The sequence below is a fragment of the Anneissia japonica genome, unplaced genomic scaffold (assembly GCF_011630105.1).
Source record: "Anneissia japonica isolate Jap-2015-1 unplaced genomic scaffold, ASM1163010v1 scaffold275_len1219475_cov178, whole genome shotgun sequence".
NCBI classification, from domain to species: Eukaryota; Metazoa; Echinodermata; class Crinoidea; order Comatulida; family Comatulidae; genus Anneissia; species Anneissia japonica.
In genome coordinates, this window is record NW_022752912.1 from 719,740 (window position 1) to 738,467 (window position 18,728).

General features: G+C 34.0%; 1 protein-coding gene across 2 annotated transcripts in view; it reads right to left on the reverse strand.

The window, feature by feature from the left end:
• The window catches only part of LOC117122461 (soluble guanylate cyclase 88E-like), a 20,039-nt gene extending 2,362 nt beyond the window's left edge, over positions 1-17,677 (reverse strand). The window contains exons 1-12 of one of the 2 annotated variants that reach the window (XM_033268046.1): positions 17,469-17,671; positions 14,728-15,506; positions 13,783-13,880; positions 12,733-12,832; positions 12,551-12,601; positions 11,863-11,962; positions 9,595-9,724; positions 9,049-9,195; positions 7,000-7,146; positions 4,939-5,095; positions 4,268-4,467; positions 2,909-3,015 (exon numbers count right to left, since the gene is read on the reverse strand). In XM_033268046.1, the coding sequence (XP_033123937.1) occupies positions 2,909-3,015; positions 4,268-4,467; positions 4,939-5,095; positions 7,000-7,146; positions 9,049-9,195; positions 9,595-9,724; positions 11,863-11,962; positions 12,551-12,601; positions 12,733-12,832; positions 13,783-13,880; positions 14,728-15,412 (1,922 nt within the window). In that variant the 5' untranslated portion in view covers positions 15,413-15,506; positions 17,469-17,671. Of the gene's footprint in view, positions 1-2,908; positions 3,016-4,267; positions 4,468-4,938; positions 5,096-6,999; positions 7,147-9,048; positions 9,196-9,594; positions 9,725-11,862; positions 11,963-12,550; positions 12,602-12,732; positions 12,833-13,782; positions 13,881-14,727; positions 15,507-17,468 lie in introns of both variants that reach the window. The other variant, XM_033268045.1, reaches the window with a different exon arrangement.
• Between the last annotated feature and the right edge of the window lie 1,051 nt (positions 17,678-18,728).

Sequence of the window (18,728 nt, forward strand, 5' to 3'; positions counted from 1 at the left end):
TGTATTTATTAAGTCCTTTATTCGAACACTGTATTTACCTTTCTTTGATAATTCATATATGATTTAACAGTGTTAACGGCTACCTTGATTTATGTTATATGCACTTATTTGTTTCTAGCCGTACCTATTGTGTAATAGAGTGTATCTGGTGGTATTTGAATCTGTTCAACCATGAAGCCTCCGTGGTCTAGTGGTTATGACACTCGCCTTGACAGCGAGAGGTCGCAGGTTCGAGTCCCGCCAGAGGCATTTTATTACACAATTTCTTTATTCATTTATTCACAGGACTACATTCGTTGAGAGCTATGCTACACGATGTATTTATTAAGTCCTTTATTCGAACACTGTATTTACCTTTCTTTGATAATTTATCGGGGAATAATTTATACACTCCATATATATATATATATATATATATATAGGCCTAATTATGATTTCGTATCGAGTATTATTTCAATAAATCATAAAGTATTAGAATTTCAATGGGGTTAAGATGCTTGCCTCCTAATTCCATGGTTCAGGTTCAAACCCTGTCAAAACAAAATTAATTTTCTCACGCCTAAAAACGACTGCTTTTCAAACTTCATGTGATTAAAGTTTCCATAAAATTGCTACATACTATCACCGACAGCTATCGTCGACGCTGATTGGTTCGTCGAATCGAGGAGCCTTCCCGATTGGTCCGGGGACAACTACGCAATGTACGATGCAATGATAGCACCGTAGTCATTATATGCAGACTATTACATTTTATTTGACAAAAACATGCCTAAACATGATCATGATGACATCACATCATGACCATATATTAATAAATAATAAAACACATATTTTGGGCATTGTCACAGCGTGACATTTTAGCAAAAATGTCTACACTAATAGCAGTTTTTCAAAAATAGTAGATACCTTTGGTGGACATAACTGGTACCTAAGACAGGCATGCATAAGACTATAAGAATTTACTAAACATTTGACAATTATATATCGCTATCATAGCAAAAATATTGTTTCTTTCGAGCGTCACGGCGTGACATTTCTTTTTACATGTTTTTAGGGTTAAATTTAAAATGAAAATTCCTGTGAAAGTACACTACATACTTTACTTTATTTTAGTTATTTAAACACCTTAATTTATTTTCAATTCAGGATGCTTTGAATAATATGCCAAAATGCATTAGGGGTTAGCGTCACGGCGTGACCATCATCGCGTGACATGTGAATTATCACCATTTTATAGCATTTATAGATTATAATATATTAACAGAAAATTGCTCAAACTTAAACAATATGGTAAAATAAATACAATATTAACTGAATAAATACTCGGAAACAATTTAAATCCTTTACATAAAAAGCCAGGTGTCAACCAAGTCGATCAGATCCAGACGTTACTGGTATGCATACAAATCGTATGATAATGTAAAGTAATTAAATGGATTCTCTTAAAAAAACTCTACACAATTATTGAAATGCATGATACTTCATGATCCAAAACCAATAATGTTTATTTAGCACACAATTGAAAGAATAGCATTGAAAAATATCCATATAGAGACTAATGTCAGGTCGTGACGTCACGCCGTGACTCCAAATCGTCATGGCGTGACAAACTTCGAAGTACTTTTCTCTTGGTTGCTGAAAGTCTTCAATTAAATTAACATGATTTTAAATGTATGAATGTCATTAAAAAAATTAATTCACTAGTGTTTAAATAAACTTTAAAAAGTCACTTTTATGTCACAGCACATAAACATAGAAAAGTATAGGTTATTACTAGATCAATGGTCCATGAAGTAAAAATGTTTACAAAAAAAATATTTTTCCTGGTAAGCAGCAATATGCAGATTACTGAAATATGAATTTAACTTCAAAAAAATTGGGGAAGGTCTCAGTATGTTAATAAAAAAAATACTGCTGTCACGCTGTCACGCAAAAACGTCGCAGCGTGACGAATCGAATGCATTTTCTTCTCTGTTGGGGTGAGTTCTTAAGGAAAATGAAAATGATTTCTTAGTAGGTATCAATGTTTTTTTTCAGAACTGTGCTTCAGAACTTTGCCATACATTTTGAAATTTCATCCAGGAGTATTTGAAATAACAATCACTTTTTACGTCAGAGCGTGACATCGAGAAACTTAGACTTTATGAAATCAATGGGTCATGAAATAAAAATGTTTACAACAATTTAACTTACTAAATTTTATTTTAATTGCCGTACATATCAAATTTATTTTGTATTAAATTAAATATTGTATTTTTTAGGAATGTTAAAAATGCAATGTCAACCCTTATTTTGCTACTTCAAATTATGCTAATTTGCATATGCAAATTAGCAATGGCAATTGGTCATTTATGTAAATTTGACCTAAACTAAAAATTCCTTTCATATGGTACCAAACCTGACTTAATAAAGTCAATTTTAAAATTCTCATTTTTTTTTCTGAGTTTGCTGAAAAATGCCCATTTCTAAAGCGCCTATTAAAGCAAAAACAAACCAAAAAATAAATAAATAAAAAAAAAACTAAAAAAAAAAAAGACTTGTCACCGGCGCTGAAAGAAGAAAAAAAAAAAACTAAAAAAAAAAAAAAAAGACTTGTCACCGGCGCTGAAAGAAGTTGAGCTAGGCCTATTTGAAGAGCACATCACATCGTCACCGGCGCTGAAAGAAGTTGAGCTAGGCCTATTTGAAGAGCACATCACATCATGACTATATATGAGAATAGGCCTACGTCATATTTTGTCAAAGAAACTGCTACAGTCTGGACAGAGATTTATGTAGAGCATGAGCTCCAATCTTAGTGCAACCAGCTGTTGTAAGGAATGGAAAGATGAAACAAATAATACATGGAAATTATCCGCCTTTCTCATACGGAGCGAAAACAGAAAACAAATAATACAGTTTGACTTACAGTTCTGAGTCGTCGCTGTCATGGTAACCAAGTTTCTTAAAACAAGTGAATGGCGGTGCATCATCTCTACGGCCCTTTAACCAATAGGTCTTCATAGATCCTTTGCCCTGATTAAAAGTATTTTAACAAAAAATTGCATTAAGTGTTATGTGGGATTTGAACTGTAAAATGAACGTCTGGATGTGAAATATTCATCCTTTGCACTATAGTTTAGTTCAGGGTCGGGCGCTGGCAGGTTTGAATACTAGAATCCATCAGACGAGAATAGAACGTACATTCGTACTCTGTCTCTTATACACATCTAGATGTGTATAAGAGACAGGTATTAGAATTTCAATGGGGTTAAGATGCTTGCCTTATATATATACATATGATATATAAGCCTATATATAATTATTAATTTGAATAAATGTATAGAATATTTGATATAAAAGGGAAAATGACAAACGTAATCAAAAGCTCACGTTACACATTCACCGCTTTGATATTAAGTATTTAATTTTATTTTAAATTTAATGAATAAATTCATTAAATTGTATTAAGGAAATATAATATATGTTTACCCTGAATTTAATGCTCTTCTGGTCTATCATTTCAGGAGAGAAAAATACAATGAATAAATTTACAAAATAATCAATTTGGTAGCATTATCCTGATTGAAAAAAAAAAATGTATTCTAATATTGCATGTTCCAGAAAAAGCACTCTAACAGCAACCGGCTTCCAGCCAATTTCATCGACGTTATTATTCACACAGGCCTAGGTTAAATAATGCTGGAAAGAAGTTAAAATAATTGATGTCACGTTATTGACAAGTACATCAGGTATCAGTGGCGGTGTGTAAATGATTTTTGATAAGCGTTAGGCTTATAAACATCCCAAATATTCTCGTGTTTCTTTTGGCTGAAATTGTTGAACATGTAAATATATTTAGCATTATATATTTTACTGGACTGTGGTCAATGGTCATTCTTATAGCACCTTCCACAGTAAAAACCGTTTCAATGCGTTTTTAGGCCACAAGAAACTGAAATTTTAATTTATGAACAGGCACGAACGCGAAGGGAGTGACGAAGTTGCACATTCCCGATTTTGAGATAGCGCCGCCATCACTATGGTCAGACCATCGCCAAAATTAAATACGAAATGGCATGATAATAGGCCTACTAATTTTGTCGTTTTTAACTAAAGCATGTTGGACTTTTCTTCGTTTAGACATTTTGAACATTTTATTTTTCTATTTTTACATCGAATTGCTCGCGCAAATGATGATGATGCGGTAGCCTACTCAGAACAAGATAAAATAAAAAAATACTTGCTGTAATAATTCAAAATCACCCCCTCTACGACTGATTCATACCTTAACTTCGATTGAGCCTCTTTCTTCGATAACATACGGACAGTTACCTAGGACGTCCTTAGTAACTTGACTGATGTGAATGCGCTGTCCCTCGCTGGTAGATTCCATTCTTGAGGCGGTGTTAACAGTGTCACCAAACAAGCAGTACCGGGGCATTTTCAAGCCAACCACTCCGGCAACTACTACTCCCGAGTGGACTCCTGTATAGAATACCATGACATTCAGTTGAATCCGTTTGTACCGTCCGTTTCTCGATTAATTTTCGAGAAAGTAGTTGGCTAAATTAAACTAGGAGCTGAATTAGTTTCAGTTATGACTATAATAGTTTGGAGGACTTATACCACACGTCCATTGTCATCACGCTGCTTAAGTATACTAATAAATAACTAATTTAACTAATAACAGTATGTATAATTTGTGTAAGAATGTTATATCCAAATGTTATCAAGTGAAACAAAAGCCGTGTACCTACTGCCTCCGACAGTCGTCAGTCGACGCGATGCTATGTAGGACGCAACGCGACGACGCGCGCACAATGACGATCTCGGCAGATGGCCACCGACCATCAGCAGACGGCGTCGCGTCGTCTAGCGCTCACAGGAAGCGGAGTTGGATTCGTCGTACGACCGTCGCACGACGCAGTGAGTGCCCGGCTTTAGTGATCTACTTACCTGCGCGTATCTTCATATGTTCACCTGTGTCGGGTTCTTTTAAGTCATGCATAGCTTCTATCATGGACAGGGCCATTTCAGATACCCTTAAGGCGTGGTCATCAGTCGGGGTCGGAGCCCCGGACACTATCATGTAAGCATCTCCAATTGTCTCCACCTAATAGAGAGAAATACATACATGAAACTTGAACACCATCAACATGTAAGCGATACCTGTGATTCAACAATATATGTGTATATGACAGGATCATGCCCATATATGGACATCATCGTGTCTATTGGCAATTCGTAATGGACCTTTCCAGATTGTCAGTCAAACTTAACAATTGACCAATCAGAACAGGGCCACTAATACGCACATGTCTCACAAACGCACGTGTTTCCGAATACTTTTACACTGCCGTGTTGTGTGACCTGTTGTGGCAACAATACTGTATTCAAGGAGCGGGATTTAACGGAAACAAACAAATAAATAAATAAATCTTGATAGTGTGTATTGAGCTCAACATTGGAAACGAAGATGTTCAGTTCAAATCCTGTCAAAAACCCAATAACACTGACCAATTAGAGCAGGCTAGGAATACGCGTTGTCCTACAAACACAAATGTGTTGCCCCACAAACTACACAGTTTTAACGTACACTGTGTAGAGACTATTGCAGTGTGTATGGTACCTAATACTCGACTGATATAATATAACACGCATTCTCAGTTTGATCTCGTGTGAACATGATTTTAATTAGTGCATTTGTTGTTTGTGTGTGTTTGTTTCATGTGTGAATATTATATCAACCTTAGCATGTCTACTGATGAATCAGTCGTGCGTTGTGAAGTCATTGTTGACGAAGAGTTGGTAAAAGCAGGGAACAGTGAAATTAAAAGGTTGTCTGTTGAAACGTATTATCAGCCGACGTTGTCTGGCTTAATTTTCGCTAATAATAATGCTTTCATGCAATTTAGGGAATGGCGTTTTGAAGTGAATTTTGCAGTGATTAAACAAAAGACAACAGAATTGGAAAACATGCAACATCATCACAAAGACAAACCTACATCCGAGACTTAGAATACGACATAGGCCTAATATTGCGTTTAAGGCGTCATGCTATATATGATGAAAATTCGTATATATCATTCAATTAACTGAGAATATGAACGTATCCTGAGGCGTATGGGGTGGATTAACCTAACAGCAAAACCTAGCAAAGCAAGTCTGTGTCATAATAACGTCCTGACGCAATTAAACAGATTGCTTGATGTAATCATAAACAGTTTCACGAGTGTTCAATTTTTCTACTAATCAAATAGTACTCCGGTTTATACCAGATTAATTATATATAGTACTAATTTGGATTTCGCTAAGTTAAGAATTTAATTATTCAACTAGAGTAGAACATTAACATATTTTATTTTAAGGTTGAAATTTCATGACGAATTTGAAATTCTGAGCAGCATTATTGGGTTTAAAAGCTCTTTTACTGATTGATACTGTATCATGGTTACTCGATTTGTTTATTCTTGTTTTCATCTTTGAATTAGTAATTCCGAAGATCACATCATCAAACGACAGAAAGCCAAGTGGTTTTTAAAATTTGTGTCCAACAAGGCAATGTTTCCGTAGCACCTAAATTAACTCTTACGTAACTTTTCCCAATCAAATTGTATTCAATTTAAAAATTTCCGATTTCCCATTAGAATGAGGACAAATATAGAATTATTTTAAAAAATACATCAGCAATTACCATCATACTACTATCATCATCATTGTTACCATCATCATCATCATCATCATCATCATCCTCATCATCATTATCCCAGTCATCAAATTCCCGATTTCCAATTAGAATGAGGACAAATTAAGAATTATTTTTAAAAATACAACAGCTATCATCATCATCATCATTACCACCATCATCATCATCATTATCCCTACCCTCATCATCATCATTAACCATCAACATCATCATTTTCATCCTTGTCATCATTCCTCATCATTATTTTCTTAAAACCATCATAATTACTGTCAACATAATAATTATCATAACAAAATGTGTTTGATTCTCACCTTATAGACATCATATGTTTCACAGAGATTATCAAATTTTGTATACATGCTATTCAACATGGCCACCACCGCCATCGGTGTGATTCTCGAACAGATGGTAGTAAACCCGACCACGTCACTGAACAAAATCGTCACACACTGGAATACCTGTGGGGAAGTGATGTAACCCTTTAAATCAAGTCATTCAGAAATGTGAATTACGTGTTCAAGTCAAATTATTACTGATTATTGTCAAACACGAAGTTGGTAGGCATACTGACTGAGACGTAAACATAGGCTCTGGGTTTATGAGGATGCGGATTAAAATTCAATATTACGATCTAATAAACTGGCATAAAGTACCTGTAGTTTTTGCAGGTTTGTATGTAGATATGTGGCAAAAATCCAATGATTAATGTTTGTATAATATGTCCGCATTTTTGCTACTATTATATGCTGTATAATTATTACTATTCTGTATTTCTTTACGCTGCCACACAGAAATACTGGACATGCGTTACACTGTAGGCCTAAAAGTACATGTTTTTAGTTGTTGCTATAAAGGCATGTAGTCGTTAAAACATACAGAACAGCACCCGATGTCTGAAAGTGTTATTATAATAATTAAGAAGAACAAGTCTGCCAAAATATCAAAAACATAGGCCTACAGGTAATAACTCCTAATATTAGAGTGAAGGTAATAACGTATATAACACTAACACGAAATAGCAAAAATTCAAAGAGTCTAAAAAGTACAATAATATCGAGGATACATGCTACACAGAAAACACAAATTAGGTGTATACTTTTTTTAAATATAAGAACCAGTAAAATTTGTGGCTGATTTCTGACTCAAAATGTTCTTTTTTCTCAGATTACACAAGTTTTAAAGATATAAAGAATCATTATTGTACAGCAGTATATAACTTTACTGTAATATAGAGGGTATTACGTAGTCATAACTGCTACACCTAAAGCACAGATAAGACTTGTTGGTTTATTAATTTTAAAATAATAAAAACATCATTTGACACTTTACCTCAGCCTCAATTTTATTTTGTTCTTATTTTTAAGCAATTTAGAGCCTCAGTATATATTTATAAAAAAATATATATTTTTATTTAAATGTGTATATCAATACAACGTAAAGCACAACAAAGCAGCCATGACTCTCCAAATCAGGCTGTGTTGATTCATAGAACTTAAGCAGATTTTACTTTTAAATCAATAAATAAAATGTAAAGATATGCGGCTGGAATCCAATGATTAATGTTATTATTATACGATAATGTCCGCATTCTTTTTACTATCTTACTGTATGGTGTATTCATAATATATAAATAGGATTGGCAAGCGCTGCAATGTCCTTGCTCTGAGTGTGAAAAATATATTAATAGTAAAGGCCTACAGTGTGAATACTCTCCAGATCACTAAAGGTGATCTCTGTATTCCTAGAACTGTTTAAATATTTGTTCAGCTTCAATTCCCCTCCTTTTTAACTCACTTCCTCTATAAAATATCAGAAATGCTGCAAGCTTCTCCTTTACATCATTTCTCAAAAGCTATCTCTATAGCCTTTCCCTCGTTTAGTTCTTTTCTTTTGTTTTCTCTCTTCAGGGTGGCCAAAAACTTGGTTCATTTTTTTTTCTTTTTTTGTTTCATCCTTGTTTTCTATTTTCTTTTAGTTATCTGATTAATTATATAAATTGTGTGTGTTTGTGTGTTATCATTTATTATCTAATAATTATTCTGTTTCTTTTCTTATTAATTAAATTATTATATTCAATATTCATTTATGAAAATTTATATTTTATTTAACTTATTTCTGTTTTTATTCATTTATGTTATTGTTATTTTACATTTGTATTTTCATTTTTGTTTTTTGTATTATTAAAATTATGTACTAAATCCATTTCATTTTCCGTTGTTTCTTGTTGTAACTTAATGTTTCGAGGGTCCTTAATGATTAGCTCTGGCTGTTTAGACCACCCTTACAAAATATTCTTGAAATAGAATAAAATAAAAGGATGTTGTGTGTATTGAGGAAGCGACGACATCTTGCAGTCCTACCTCACATGTACTCGTCGCCGAGTCTCCTTTGCGGAGTTTTTCCGCTACAGGTTTCGGAATCATCTGATAGAGTAACGAATCTGTTTTCTTTACTTCCACGTCTAACTTCCTCATACTCTCTTCCAATTGGGCACTTTTGCGTTGCTCCTTAAGGTGAAATGGCAAACGATTACAGTAACATATTTGTCAAAACTTTATTAAAGAGTAGGCTTACATAATCATAGTTTCTAAGTACAGTATTATGTGAGGTACCTAGCGGATATAATGCGTGTTTGTTTATGCGTTGGTACGTGTTCCTTACAAGAAGACTCACTTCTAATCTTAACCACTAACTAAACAGAAACTGGTTAGATATTATCATGACGGTAAATATCATTCGATTATGACAACTTGTTTATATTTAATTTTTATAATTTCGACCATATTTAATTTTATAAAAGGTAGAACATGCATTATTAAACCTGGTCTTGTTACACTTTGAGATTAAACGTATAGCAAAGTTAGTTAAGGGCCAGTCTAATATATCAAACAAAATGAATGGCGTACCTGGTCGAGTGCCATCTTCAACTCAGTGGATTGCTGTGTTCCAGCCAATATAAGGTCACGACTGGAATCATGCATGCTAAAGTCATTCACATACAACCCTGCTGCAGCCATTGTGTTTATGTTTTCCATTCTATAAAAAAGCAATGAAACTCTCTGGAGTGTCAATCAAACTTAACAACTGACCAATCGGAACAGGGCCAGAAATACGCGCGTGTCTAACAAACACACGTTTTGTCCCACAGACACACTTCTTAGATTGTCTAAGGTGTTTTCACACAGTCGTTTTGAGCACCATAGCAACAATATTCAAGGGGGGGGGGCTTAATGGAAAGGCACATTTTTAATTATTAGCCTAGTTTTCCATGTTATATTGCGTACCAGTATATCGTATTGTTTTGGTCCAATCTAACCGAATATTGTTTTCGAAATGTTGAATTTTTTGATAAGAAGAATATGCCAGGCGTTGTTGGGACTTGGGACCAAAAAATATAGCAGCGGCGCTATACGATAAGTTGCTGGCGAACGCGATTTTGTTTTTGGGCACAATGAATAGTAGTTCTTATCGGAGTTCTCATTTCGTTGGAGTTTCGTCATCCTTCTGAAAAAAGTTACATAACACTTTGATCTTTCTTAAGATTTTCCTTCAACGTTGCGTTTAACACCCGACTGACATATAATTAGGCCTAGTATTATTGATGTTAGGCTCTATTTATTATGAGGCCCTGTTATTATTTCCCCTTTAATAACGTCTATTAATGATATATCCAGTGCAAATATTATAATGATAATAACTAATGCATATGTCAATATGCCATTGGCTTAATAACTAATCTATGTTGATATAAGTTGATATAGGGACTGGTGAAACAATCTTGCTGAGTGAATTTGATTATTTTAAGTGTGAAACGGATTATGGACGCTGATTTAGATTGCCAATTTGGGTTACCAATCTAAATATATATAAATTAAAATGGCAGCCATTTGTTTACGTTATTATTTATATTTTATTTTGTTGGAGGGGGGGGATACACATCTTTGTGGGGAGGTGTTGGGGAGCAACACAGAAAGCAACTTATTTAGCTATTGGCAATCCGGTCTTCCTCCTGAAAACATTTTTAATTGCCTTGCTTTGTGTATTTTTTAGAATATTGTATTTTTTTATCAAATGATGAAATAAATAAAATGAAATGATTGAATGATGCCGAGCCCACACTCCACCATGCCATCGCTTAAATTTTGTTGTAAGTATGAGCTTACGTAACGCCCACACTTACATCGATATTGTTATTACACCATTTCACTTATTGACTGGAAGTCAAATTAACAGCAATAGTAACAAAAACAACAACAGCATCAACAACAACAACAACAACAATAATAATAATAATAATAATAAAATTTTTATTAGTAGGACTAACTGTAATATTAATATTAATTATTATAGGCCTAATAACAATAATAATAATAATAATAACAATAACAATAACAATAACAATAACAATAATAATAATAATAATAATAATAATAATAATAATAATAATAATAATAATAATAATAATAATAACAGAATGTATACTAATATCTGACTCCGTTCTTTGCATGATAGTGACAATGGTACCTTTCAGAGTCTTGGTTTAAATCTCAGTCCTAGCTTTCGCTGTTGTTACAACAGCATCATTCAGTTAACTGCTTTCTGGTTCTGTGACTGTTCTATAGTTGAACAATCCAGAGGCGTAACGATTTGGCTGAGAGTGGTGGCATTTTGTGTCCTGGTCGCCAATTCCATTGTGGGATTTTAGATGTGCTTTTTTAAAAATTATATTTGTTATTGCATTCTAAATGTTTTTAACGACAAAATAAATGACATGATATAAGTGGCGAATCCAGGAATGTTTAATAGGACCCAGGGAGGGACTTTCTCTGATAAAGGGTTAATACCACCTCCACAAAACACATAATACAGATGGAAAACATGGAAGTAGTGTGCCGTGGAAAAGAAAAATAAGGGAAAGCATTGAGATCCTCACCCAGAAGCCCACCCTGAACAGGATATGACCTACCAGCTATCTTCAGTGACCTGCTGTTACATGATTGTTCAACCATAGAACTGTCACAGAAACAGTAAGGTAGTTTCCTAAATGATGATGTTGTGACAACAACAAACGCTTGGACTCACATTTAAACAAAGACTCTGAAAGGTAACATTTTTACTCTCAATAATAATAATCGATAGTATAAAAGAAAATAGCAACAATAACAATAACTTACACTGGGGTACAAAGGAACATGATGGCATCCCACTCTTTGATGTACTGCATCTGGCCTTTGAGTCGTACTCGACGAGGGTTCACTTCCATAGTTAGAGCATCTAGTTGTTAAAAACAAGAAGCTCATTAAACAATTCCAAACTTTCTTTGAACACAACCAACTTCCTTACCAAACAATGTAACTTACAGAATAAACAAAACTTTTGAACGCGTCCAGTAATATCAGTGAGGTGTATCTAAGTCGAGGTGGAACGACTTAGAAGACTTAGTGATAAGATTTTTATATCTGCATTTGAATTGTTTTGAAAGGGGGCCTCTTCAAGTTACCCTTAATGTCAACCTTGCCTTTAGAACCACCCTCTCTTAAGATTGTCGAATAATAAATAAATGTGATACAGGATGAGACAATGGTTGACAAAGCAAGATTGTTTAATTGATTGATTGATTGATCGATTGATCGGTTGCGTGATTGAGTGACTGACTAAATGATTGATTGATTGATTAACTTACCACTTGATTGATTGATTAATTAATTCACTGATATACTGATTGATTTATCGATTGATTGATTGATTGATTGATTGATTGATTGATTGATTGATTGATTGATTGATTGATTGACTGACTGATTGACTGGTTGATTTATTTAGTGCTTAATTGATAAATGATTGGTTTGTTGGTTAACCTACCTGAATAACTCTCGTCAGATTGGGTACTGTCTTTACTTGCATTTCGCTTTGCTGAAAATGAACATAATCGTTTTAACTTCTTCAAATTATCTTGCAAGATAAACAAACAATACATTCAAGCAAAAAGAAATTCATAAAAGAATCTTCAAACTTTAAATAAATTTAATTAAAATAAATCTTACATGATTGTGAAACACTTTTTGACGAACGAGTTGTCCTGGTTGGTCTTCGTATCAGCGTTGTCGCGGCTAGTTCAAACACATTATTTACGTGCGAAATTACCTGAAATATTACATATATATATATATATTTTATTTATTGTAACATAGTTTGGTAAACATATAGATATATGTATATACATTTGACATAATTCTCCTACATTTATACTATGCGAAAAATAATCCAAAATGCTCCTCTCCAAATTAAACGTATTTTGTAACCTCAAATAAACCCATTAACTTAAGGTGTACAAAAGAAAGGGGTTCTACTGTTTAATTTTTCCGAAATTCACTGTCACATTGTGTTACTATTATTCTGGTATTATCCTAATGATATACATACCGGTCGATGTTTTTTATTATAACATTGAAGAGATTACATTAGGATCTTTTGAATAAATTTTTTAATCTCTTTAAAAGCAACTGTTAAACACTCTTATAGTCTTGAATAGTTTAATTTGTAAGAGGTTATTCAAGAAATACGAAGACGCTACATGTCTAATTATTATCATGTATTATCATAATTATTATTATAACAATTATTATTATTGTTTCTGTTCTTGTTGTTTTTGTTGCTGTTGCTATTGGTAGTGATATTGTTGATTTTATTGTTAGTGTATTTGCTGTCGGTATTGTTATCTGTCTTGTTGCTTATCTTCAAGTTCAAGCTTAATTTATTTCATCTCATTGCAGTAACTTACAAAAAGAAAACTGAATTGCGAGAATGTTACAATACATTAAAAACATTAAAATTATTAAGATATACAAATTCCGCAATTACTAATTTATTATTTTAAGTTTAGTTAATGGTATTAATTACCAAAAAAAACCCCATTAAAATCACCCACAAAATGGTTAAATTCTATAACATGCAAATATAAAAAAATTATGAAAAATTACAATATAAGAACATTAAAATTACACATAAAATAAGATTCATTAAAGATAAGATCTTTAAATCTTTGGAATGATAATGAAATAATCAACTAAATTAGAAGTATAACGCAGGCTTACCGATTCCCAGCAAAAATCTAGTAGCGGTCTAATCAGCTCAAATTCTTGATCAATAGGTTTGCCCACGAGATAGGGAATAGCTGTCTGGAGGACGTTGCCTGATAAACGGGAACATTACCAAAAGGTTTATTGTAAATTCGTATATTTTTTATTTTTTATTTAAAGATTTAATTATAAATATACTCCCTACTTTTTATTTTAACAAAAGCGCCATTCTCGAATAAGCGTTTTTCTTATATTGAAGCCATCATGTGTTTTGTCACTGCCCGACTATATGGAAAATACAAAAATAGTACAACTAATATGCAAACATATCGTGCACCTAATAGTCTACGTCACCCAGCTAAATGGAAAAGGTAAATAAAACAAAAAGAGATAAGAAATAGACTCGCACACTTTTTTTTGGGACCATGTTCACTTTCACTTTTTTTTTGGGACCATGTCCCCTTTCACAAAGCCACATCGTTGTGTCATGGCTTGTTGCTAATGTCAGCAAACACAAAACGTTTTTACAAAACATTTTGCGAACGTTGTAAACCTGGTTAATGAATATCAATCAATTATAATAATTCTACTATTCTAATTTTCAAACGTTTATTAAAATAAATGATTCCAAAATGTAAGGGAAGTATATAAAGCATCAAGTCGTTCGTTTTTGTTGTTTTTTGTTTTGTTGTTCAATTTAAAAGATGAGTAATTGTGAAGAAAACATTTATCCTAATAAGAAGAGAAAAGACTGAAAACATATCTATATTCCAGAGTAGTTTCTGTTTTGCTGTTGTAAAAGCGCCTTTTAACATACAGTCACTTTATATAGAACGGCTTTATATATTTATTGATTGATCGATTGATCAAGGAATCTCCTAGTTTCAAATGATCACGACTATGTCAAAGGTCAATAAACAATAACTTAAATTAACGTAAGATTAATAACAATCAACTTACCAACATTTTGTATGGTCATAGAATCATCGAACACAATATGGAAGGGAAATATTTTGAAAATATGTAAAGGCTGCAGGGAGGGAGCTCTTTCCATGAAGCGGGACACGCTTTCCGTATTCCTACGGTAATTTTTATTTTCGAAGTTCAATCGGTAGACGACAGACTGCATTCCGCTTTTATATTCGCTGCTTGTAACTTGAACGTCGATTTCCATGTCGTAGAAATTTCTACCGACTTGAATAATCTGCCCCATCACGTAGTGAATGAATCCTCGTCTCTTTGATCGGTAGTGAAGTGTTAGCCCCTTTTCGGTCTCGTCTGTGCAGAAAAAGCTAGGCGGTCGGAGCTTCGGGTAGCTGAAGCGAATGTACTCATGAAGGTTATCAAGACCGTTGAGGAAATCACTCATGGTTCGGCCAAGGCACCCTAGGAGACGATCGTAATCGTAGTTAGACATGAAAGAGACAAAATATGTCCCACTAGCGTTCATAAATTCAGAGACAGTCACCCCAAGGACCTCGCTCGCTGCCTCAGAAATTTGACGAACCACACGCTCACTGTAGATATCATGTGTCACAAAAATATGCTCGTCGATGTCCGCTTTACTGCGGATTTCTAGCCACTTCTCCTCACCATAATGTTCTTTGATCATCTCATGAATGCTTTCCAAAATTAGACCGTACATTTTGGTGCTTATTATCAACTCAGAATTTTGCTAAAATTTGCTTAAGGTACCTCGCTGTTCGTTAGCTTCAGACAGATTTTGAATAGAACATAGTCTAAAAGAGAAGAGGGGAAAACATTTAATTATCTAATATTACAATTTTCATGTATTAAGACTTAAGTAAACACGATCAATAGGAATCGGGAAAGTTGTAAAAACAATGGTGTCACACTCGCCTACTACAAGAATATCCAGTAGATAGTTCAACCATACACAAAGATCTCAATCATTTTTAGCATAGGCCTGTGACCCAAGACTCTGAGCCGGACGGTCGTCGGCCGACGCGATTCTATGGAGAGTGCAACGCCACGATGCTCGCGCATCAGATCGTTTTTTCAGGCTGCCACAATCAGCAGACGGCTTCGCGTCGTCTAACACCGACAGGAAGCGGAGTTGGATTCGTTGGCCGACGGTCGTACGAAGCAGTGAGCGCCCGGATTAGAAAACGTTTCCGTATGGTTAAAAGATAGTGAATCGATACAACTGGAAAGGTAGCTACAAAGCAGCCGTGGAAGATCATAAGCGATTATAGACGGACAATATAAACCCACGCGGGATGCGAATGAATTATACAGGTGTGTGTCAGGATGCGAGAACAGAAGATACTGGAGATGTATCATATAGTAGTCATAGCAAATGACATCATGCAGAGGTAACAACCAAAGCATTACCTTATCTTAGACCAAATCTATATACATTAGACTTAATAACAAAAATGACAACGCTAATTAATAGTTCTTGCCAAGGACAGGAGGCATTAAACCTACTCAGGATCTTAACTATCAACAATGACGCTCATTAAAACAATGAGACTTTTCAATTACAAGAGAACCTTCTTGCAAGCTATAGACTAATTAAAGACACGTCATTTTACGTGATCATGTATTTGAGATATTGTCGTATATTATTATTATTTTTTTTTTTTGCGATTGAAAATGCATTCAAACTTTTCCTCCTTGTTTGTGTTAATAACACAAGCCTCAGATGACATTGAACTGGTATAGGGAAATCAATGGCAAATCACATAATGTTTGAAGTCGTCCAGACCCCATTTCCCTTCATTTCTTTTTTTATTCTCTAGTTTTTGTCACAGAAACTATCATAAAGAAATTTTGGAGTATCATAAAAAAAAAAGTGTGGAGCGTGTCTTCATGACTCCTGCTTTTGTTTCAAAATGGGCAAGAGTATCATTCTAGAAAATAATTACCGGTTGCTATATAGTTCATTAGATGTAATTTCGATGAAAGACATTGAAAGCTGTGACCTAAACGTAAAATAGATTTACCATGGAACACATCGTCAGCACTTATTAAATCACTTGCGCTGTGTGCGATGGCTGAGAGCTGCATCATCACACCGCCTCTAGTACATTGACTTATAAAAGCGTGACATTTTAGAAGCTCTTTCATAATTATTTCCGAAATTTTGTTGGGAGGAGGAAATTACTAAGACATGACTTTCTATTCAACTTATTGATAATTGCTTGTTGTGATACGTAGGCCTAGCTTCAAATCGCGCACATAATTTTGTTTTATATTGTTGTTAATTGTCGAATAATGGCCTTAAGTGCCTCATGGCACGAAGAAGATAGGTGATGTGAGGAATTGCCCAAAAAAGTTATTATTATGAAATGAAACTGTACTACAAACGCTCTTACTTTGTGAATAAAGGTGAGAATTCGTATTTTGCTATACTAGTCAGGCATAAGCGAACACGTGATTTTAAATATTAATCATGCGTATCAACTATCAGAAAAGAAAGTGTCTCTGAATCTTAGTTTACTTACAACTAATAAATGTGTATCTACCATTATAATAATGACAATGAGACCTAAATGATTGGAAAAATTAAAAATAGCTTATAGGTCTACTACATTCGCCACTTATACAAATTAAAATTCGCCTCTAGCCATAATATTGAAGATTTATTCTGATATTCCGCTAAAATACCCATTGTACTTTCCCAGTATTTAGTTATAACCTTACAAAATCGACAGTCTATAATGATGTAAGCCTACCTTTTCCTCAATGAATATTTACGTTCAAAATAGTGCGCAAGGGTGCCGTCTTGAGTGGTACGGTTAAGCATGAAAATTCAACAGCCTCTCAGCGTGTACTTCAGGGTGATATATTACTCTATATCATCTCATGAAATTTAGATCACTAATATGAAACTTCATTCAGAAGATGCTTAAGTACATCAGGCACAGCGCATGCTCAGCTGTGAGTAGTGATGGTTGGTCAAATTTGTTTACGTGTTGCCTTGGTGATATCTTATACATGAAAACATTAATAAGTAGGTCATGTAAGATTGATCAGAAATATCGATTTTCATGATGTTATTAAAGACTTGCTTTTTTTTCTTTGCTTTTTTAATCCTAAAAATATTTTTTAGATATATTTCGACTGTTAAATTAGAAATAGGTTAAATTGGCCAAATAGATTTATGTTTGTTGTATAACAACAGATAATAAACTAATCAACATGTATTATCACACAATGTTGTGGGCTAGCTTCTAATTAAAATAATGTATTCTACGTAGGCCTACATTCTGCGATAATAAACCATTTCTTAGTCTGAACTACGCATGTCGCTATCCAAGGTCATTGGACATAAACCTAGTTTGTATATGTGTGGTGTATGTTTGTTTATATCGATTGACCTTGATATGGGCATGCGCAGTTCAGACTATAAAATGAATTAATGCATAGGCCTATTAGTCATCTAATGACTAATATCATCCCAATAATGCCATAGTTCATAAATTACATTGGGCTAGATTCTGCACTGCCACGCGCACGTAATCCCTTTGTGCGAAGCATGGGTTCGTAGATTTCGTTGGATGCGCACTGTGTCCTAGCATGCAATTTGGGAGTAACAACACTACGGCTTACTTCAGTTTATATTAAAATCAAATAAAACATTAGCCAATGTTTCTTTAAGATGAATAGATGTATAGCAGGCTGTAAGAACTTTCATTCGTTGAGACAGACAATATACAGCATATGAATTTTAGTTTCAGTGGTATTCTATTTTAGCGAAAGTGGATATCATCAGCACTTAGTATAATGAAAAGTAACTGGGGTAACCTGTGAGCGCGCACCTGTGCAGAAAGCAACCTAATCAAAGTGATGCAGCAGATATTTATCTTGCAAAGTTGAATATTCTTTTTAAATGAATTAAGAATTCAGAGAAAATTGAATACCGGGCTAGTATAATGAAATCGAATCATTCTTCGAAACACATGATGTTTAATCAGAGCAAATGTACGCACGCA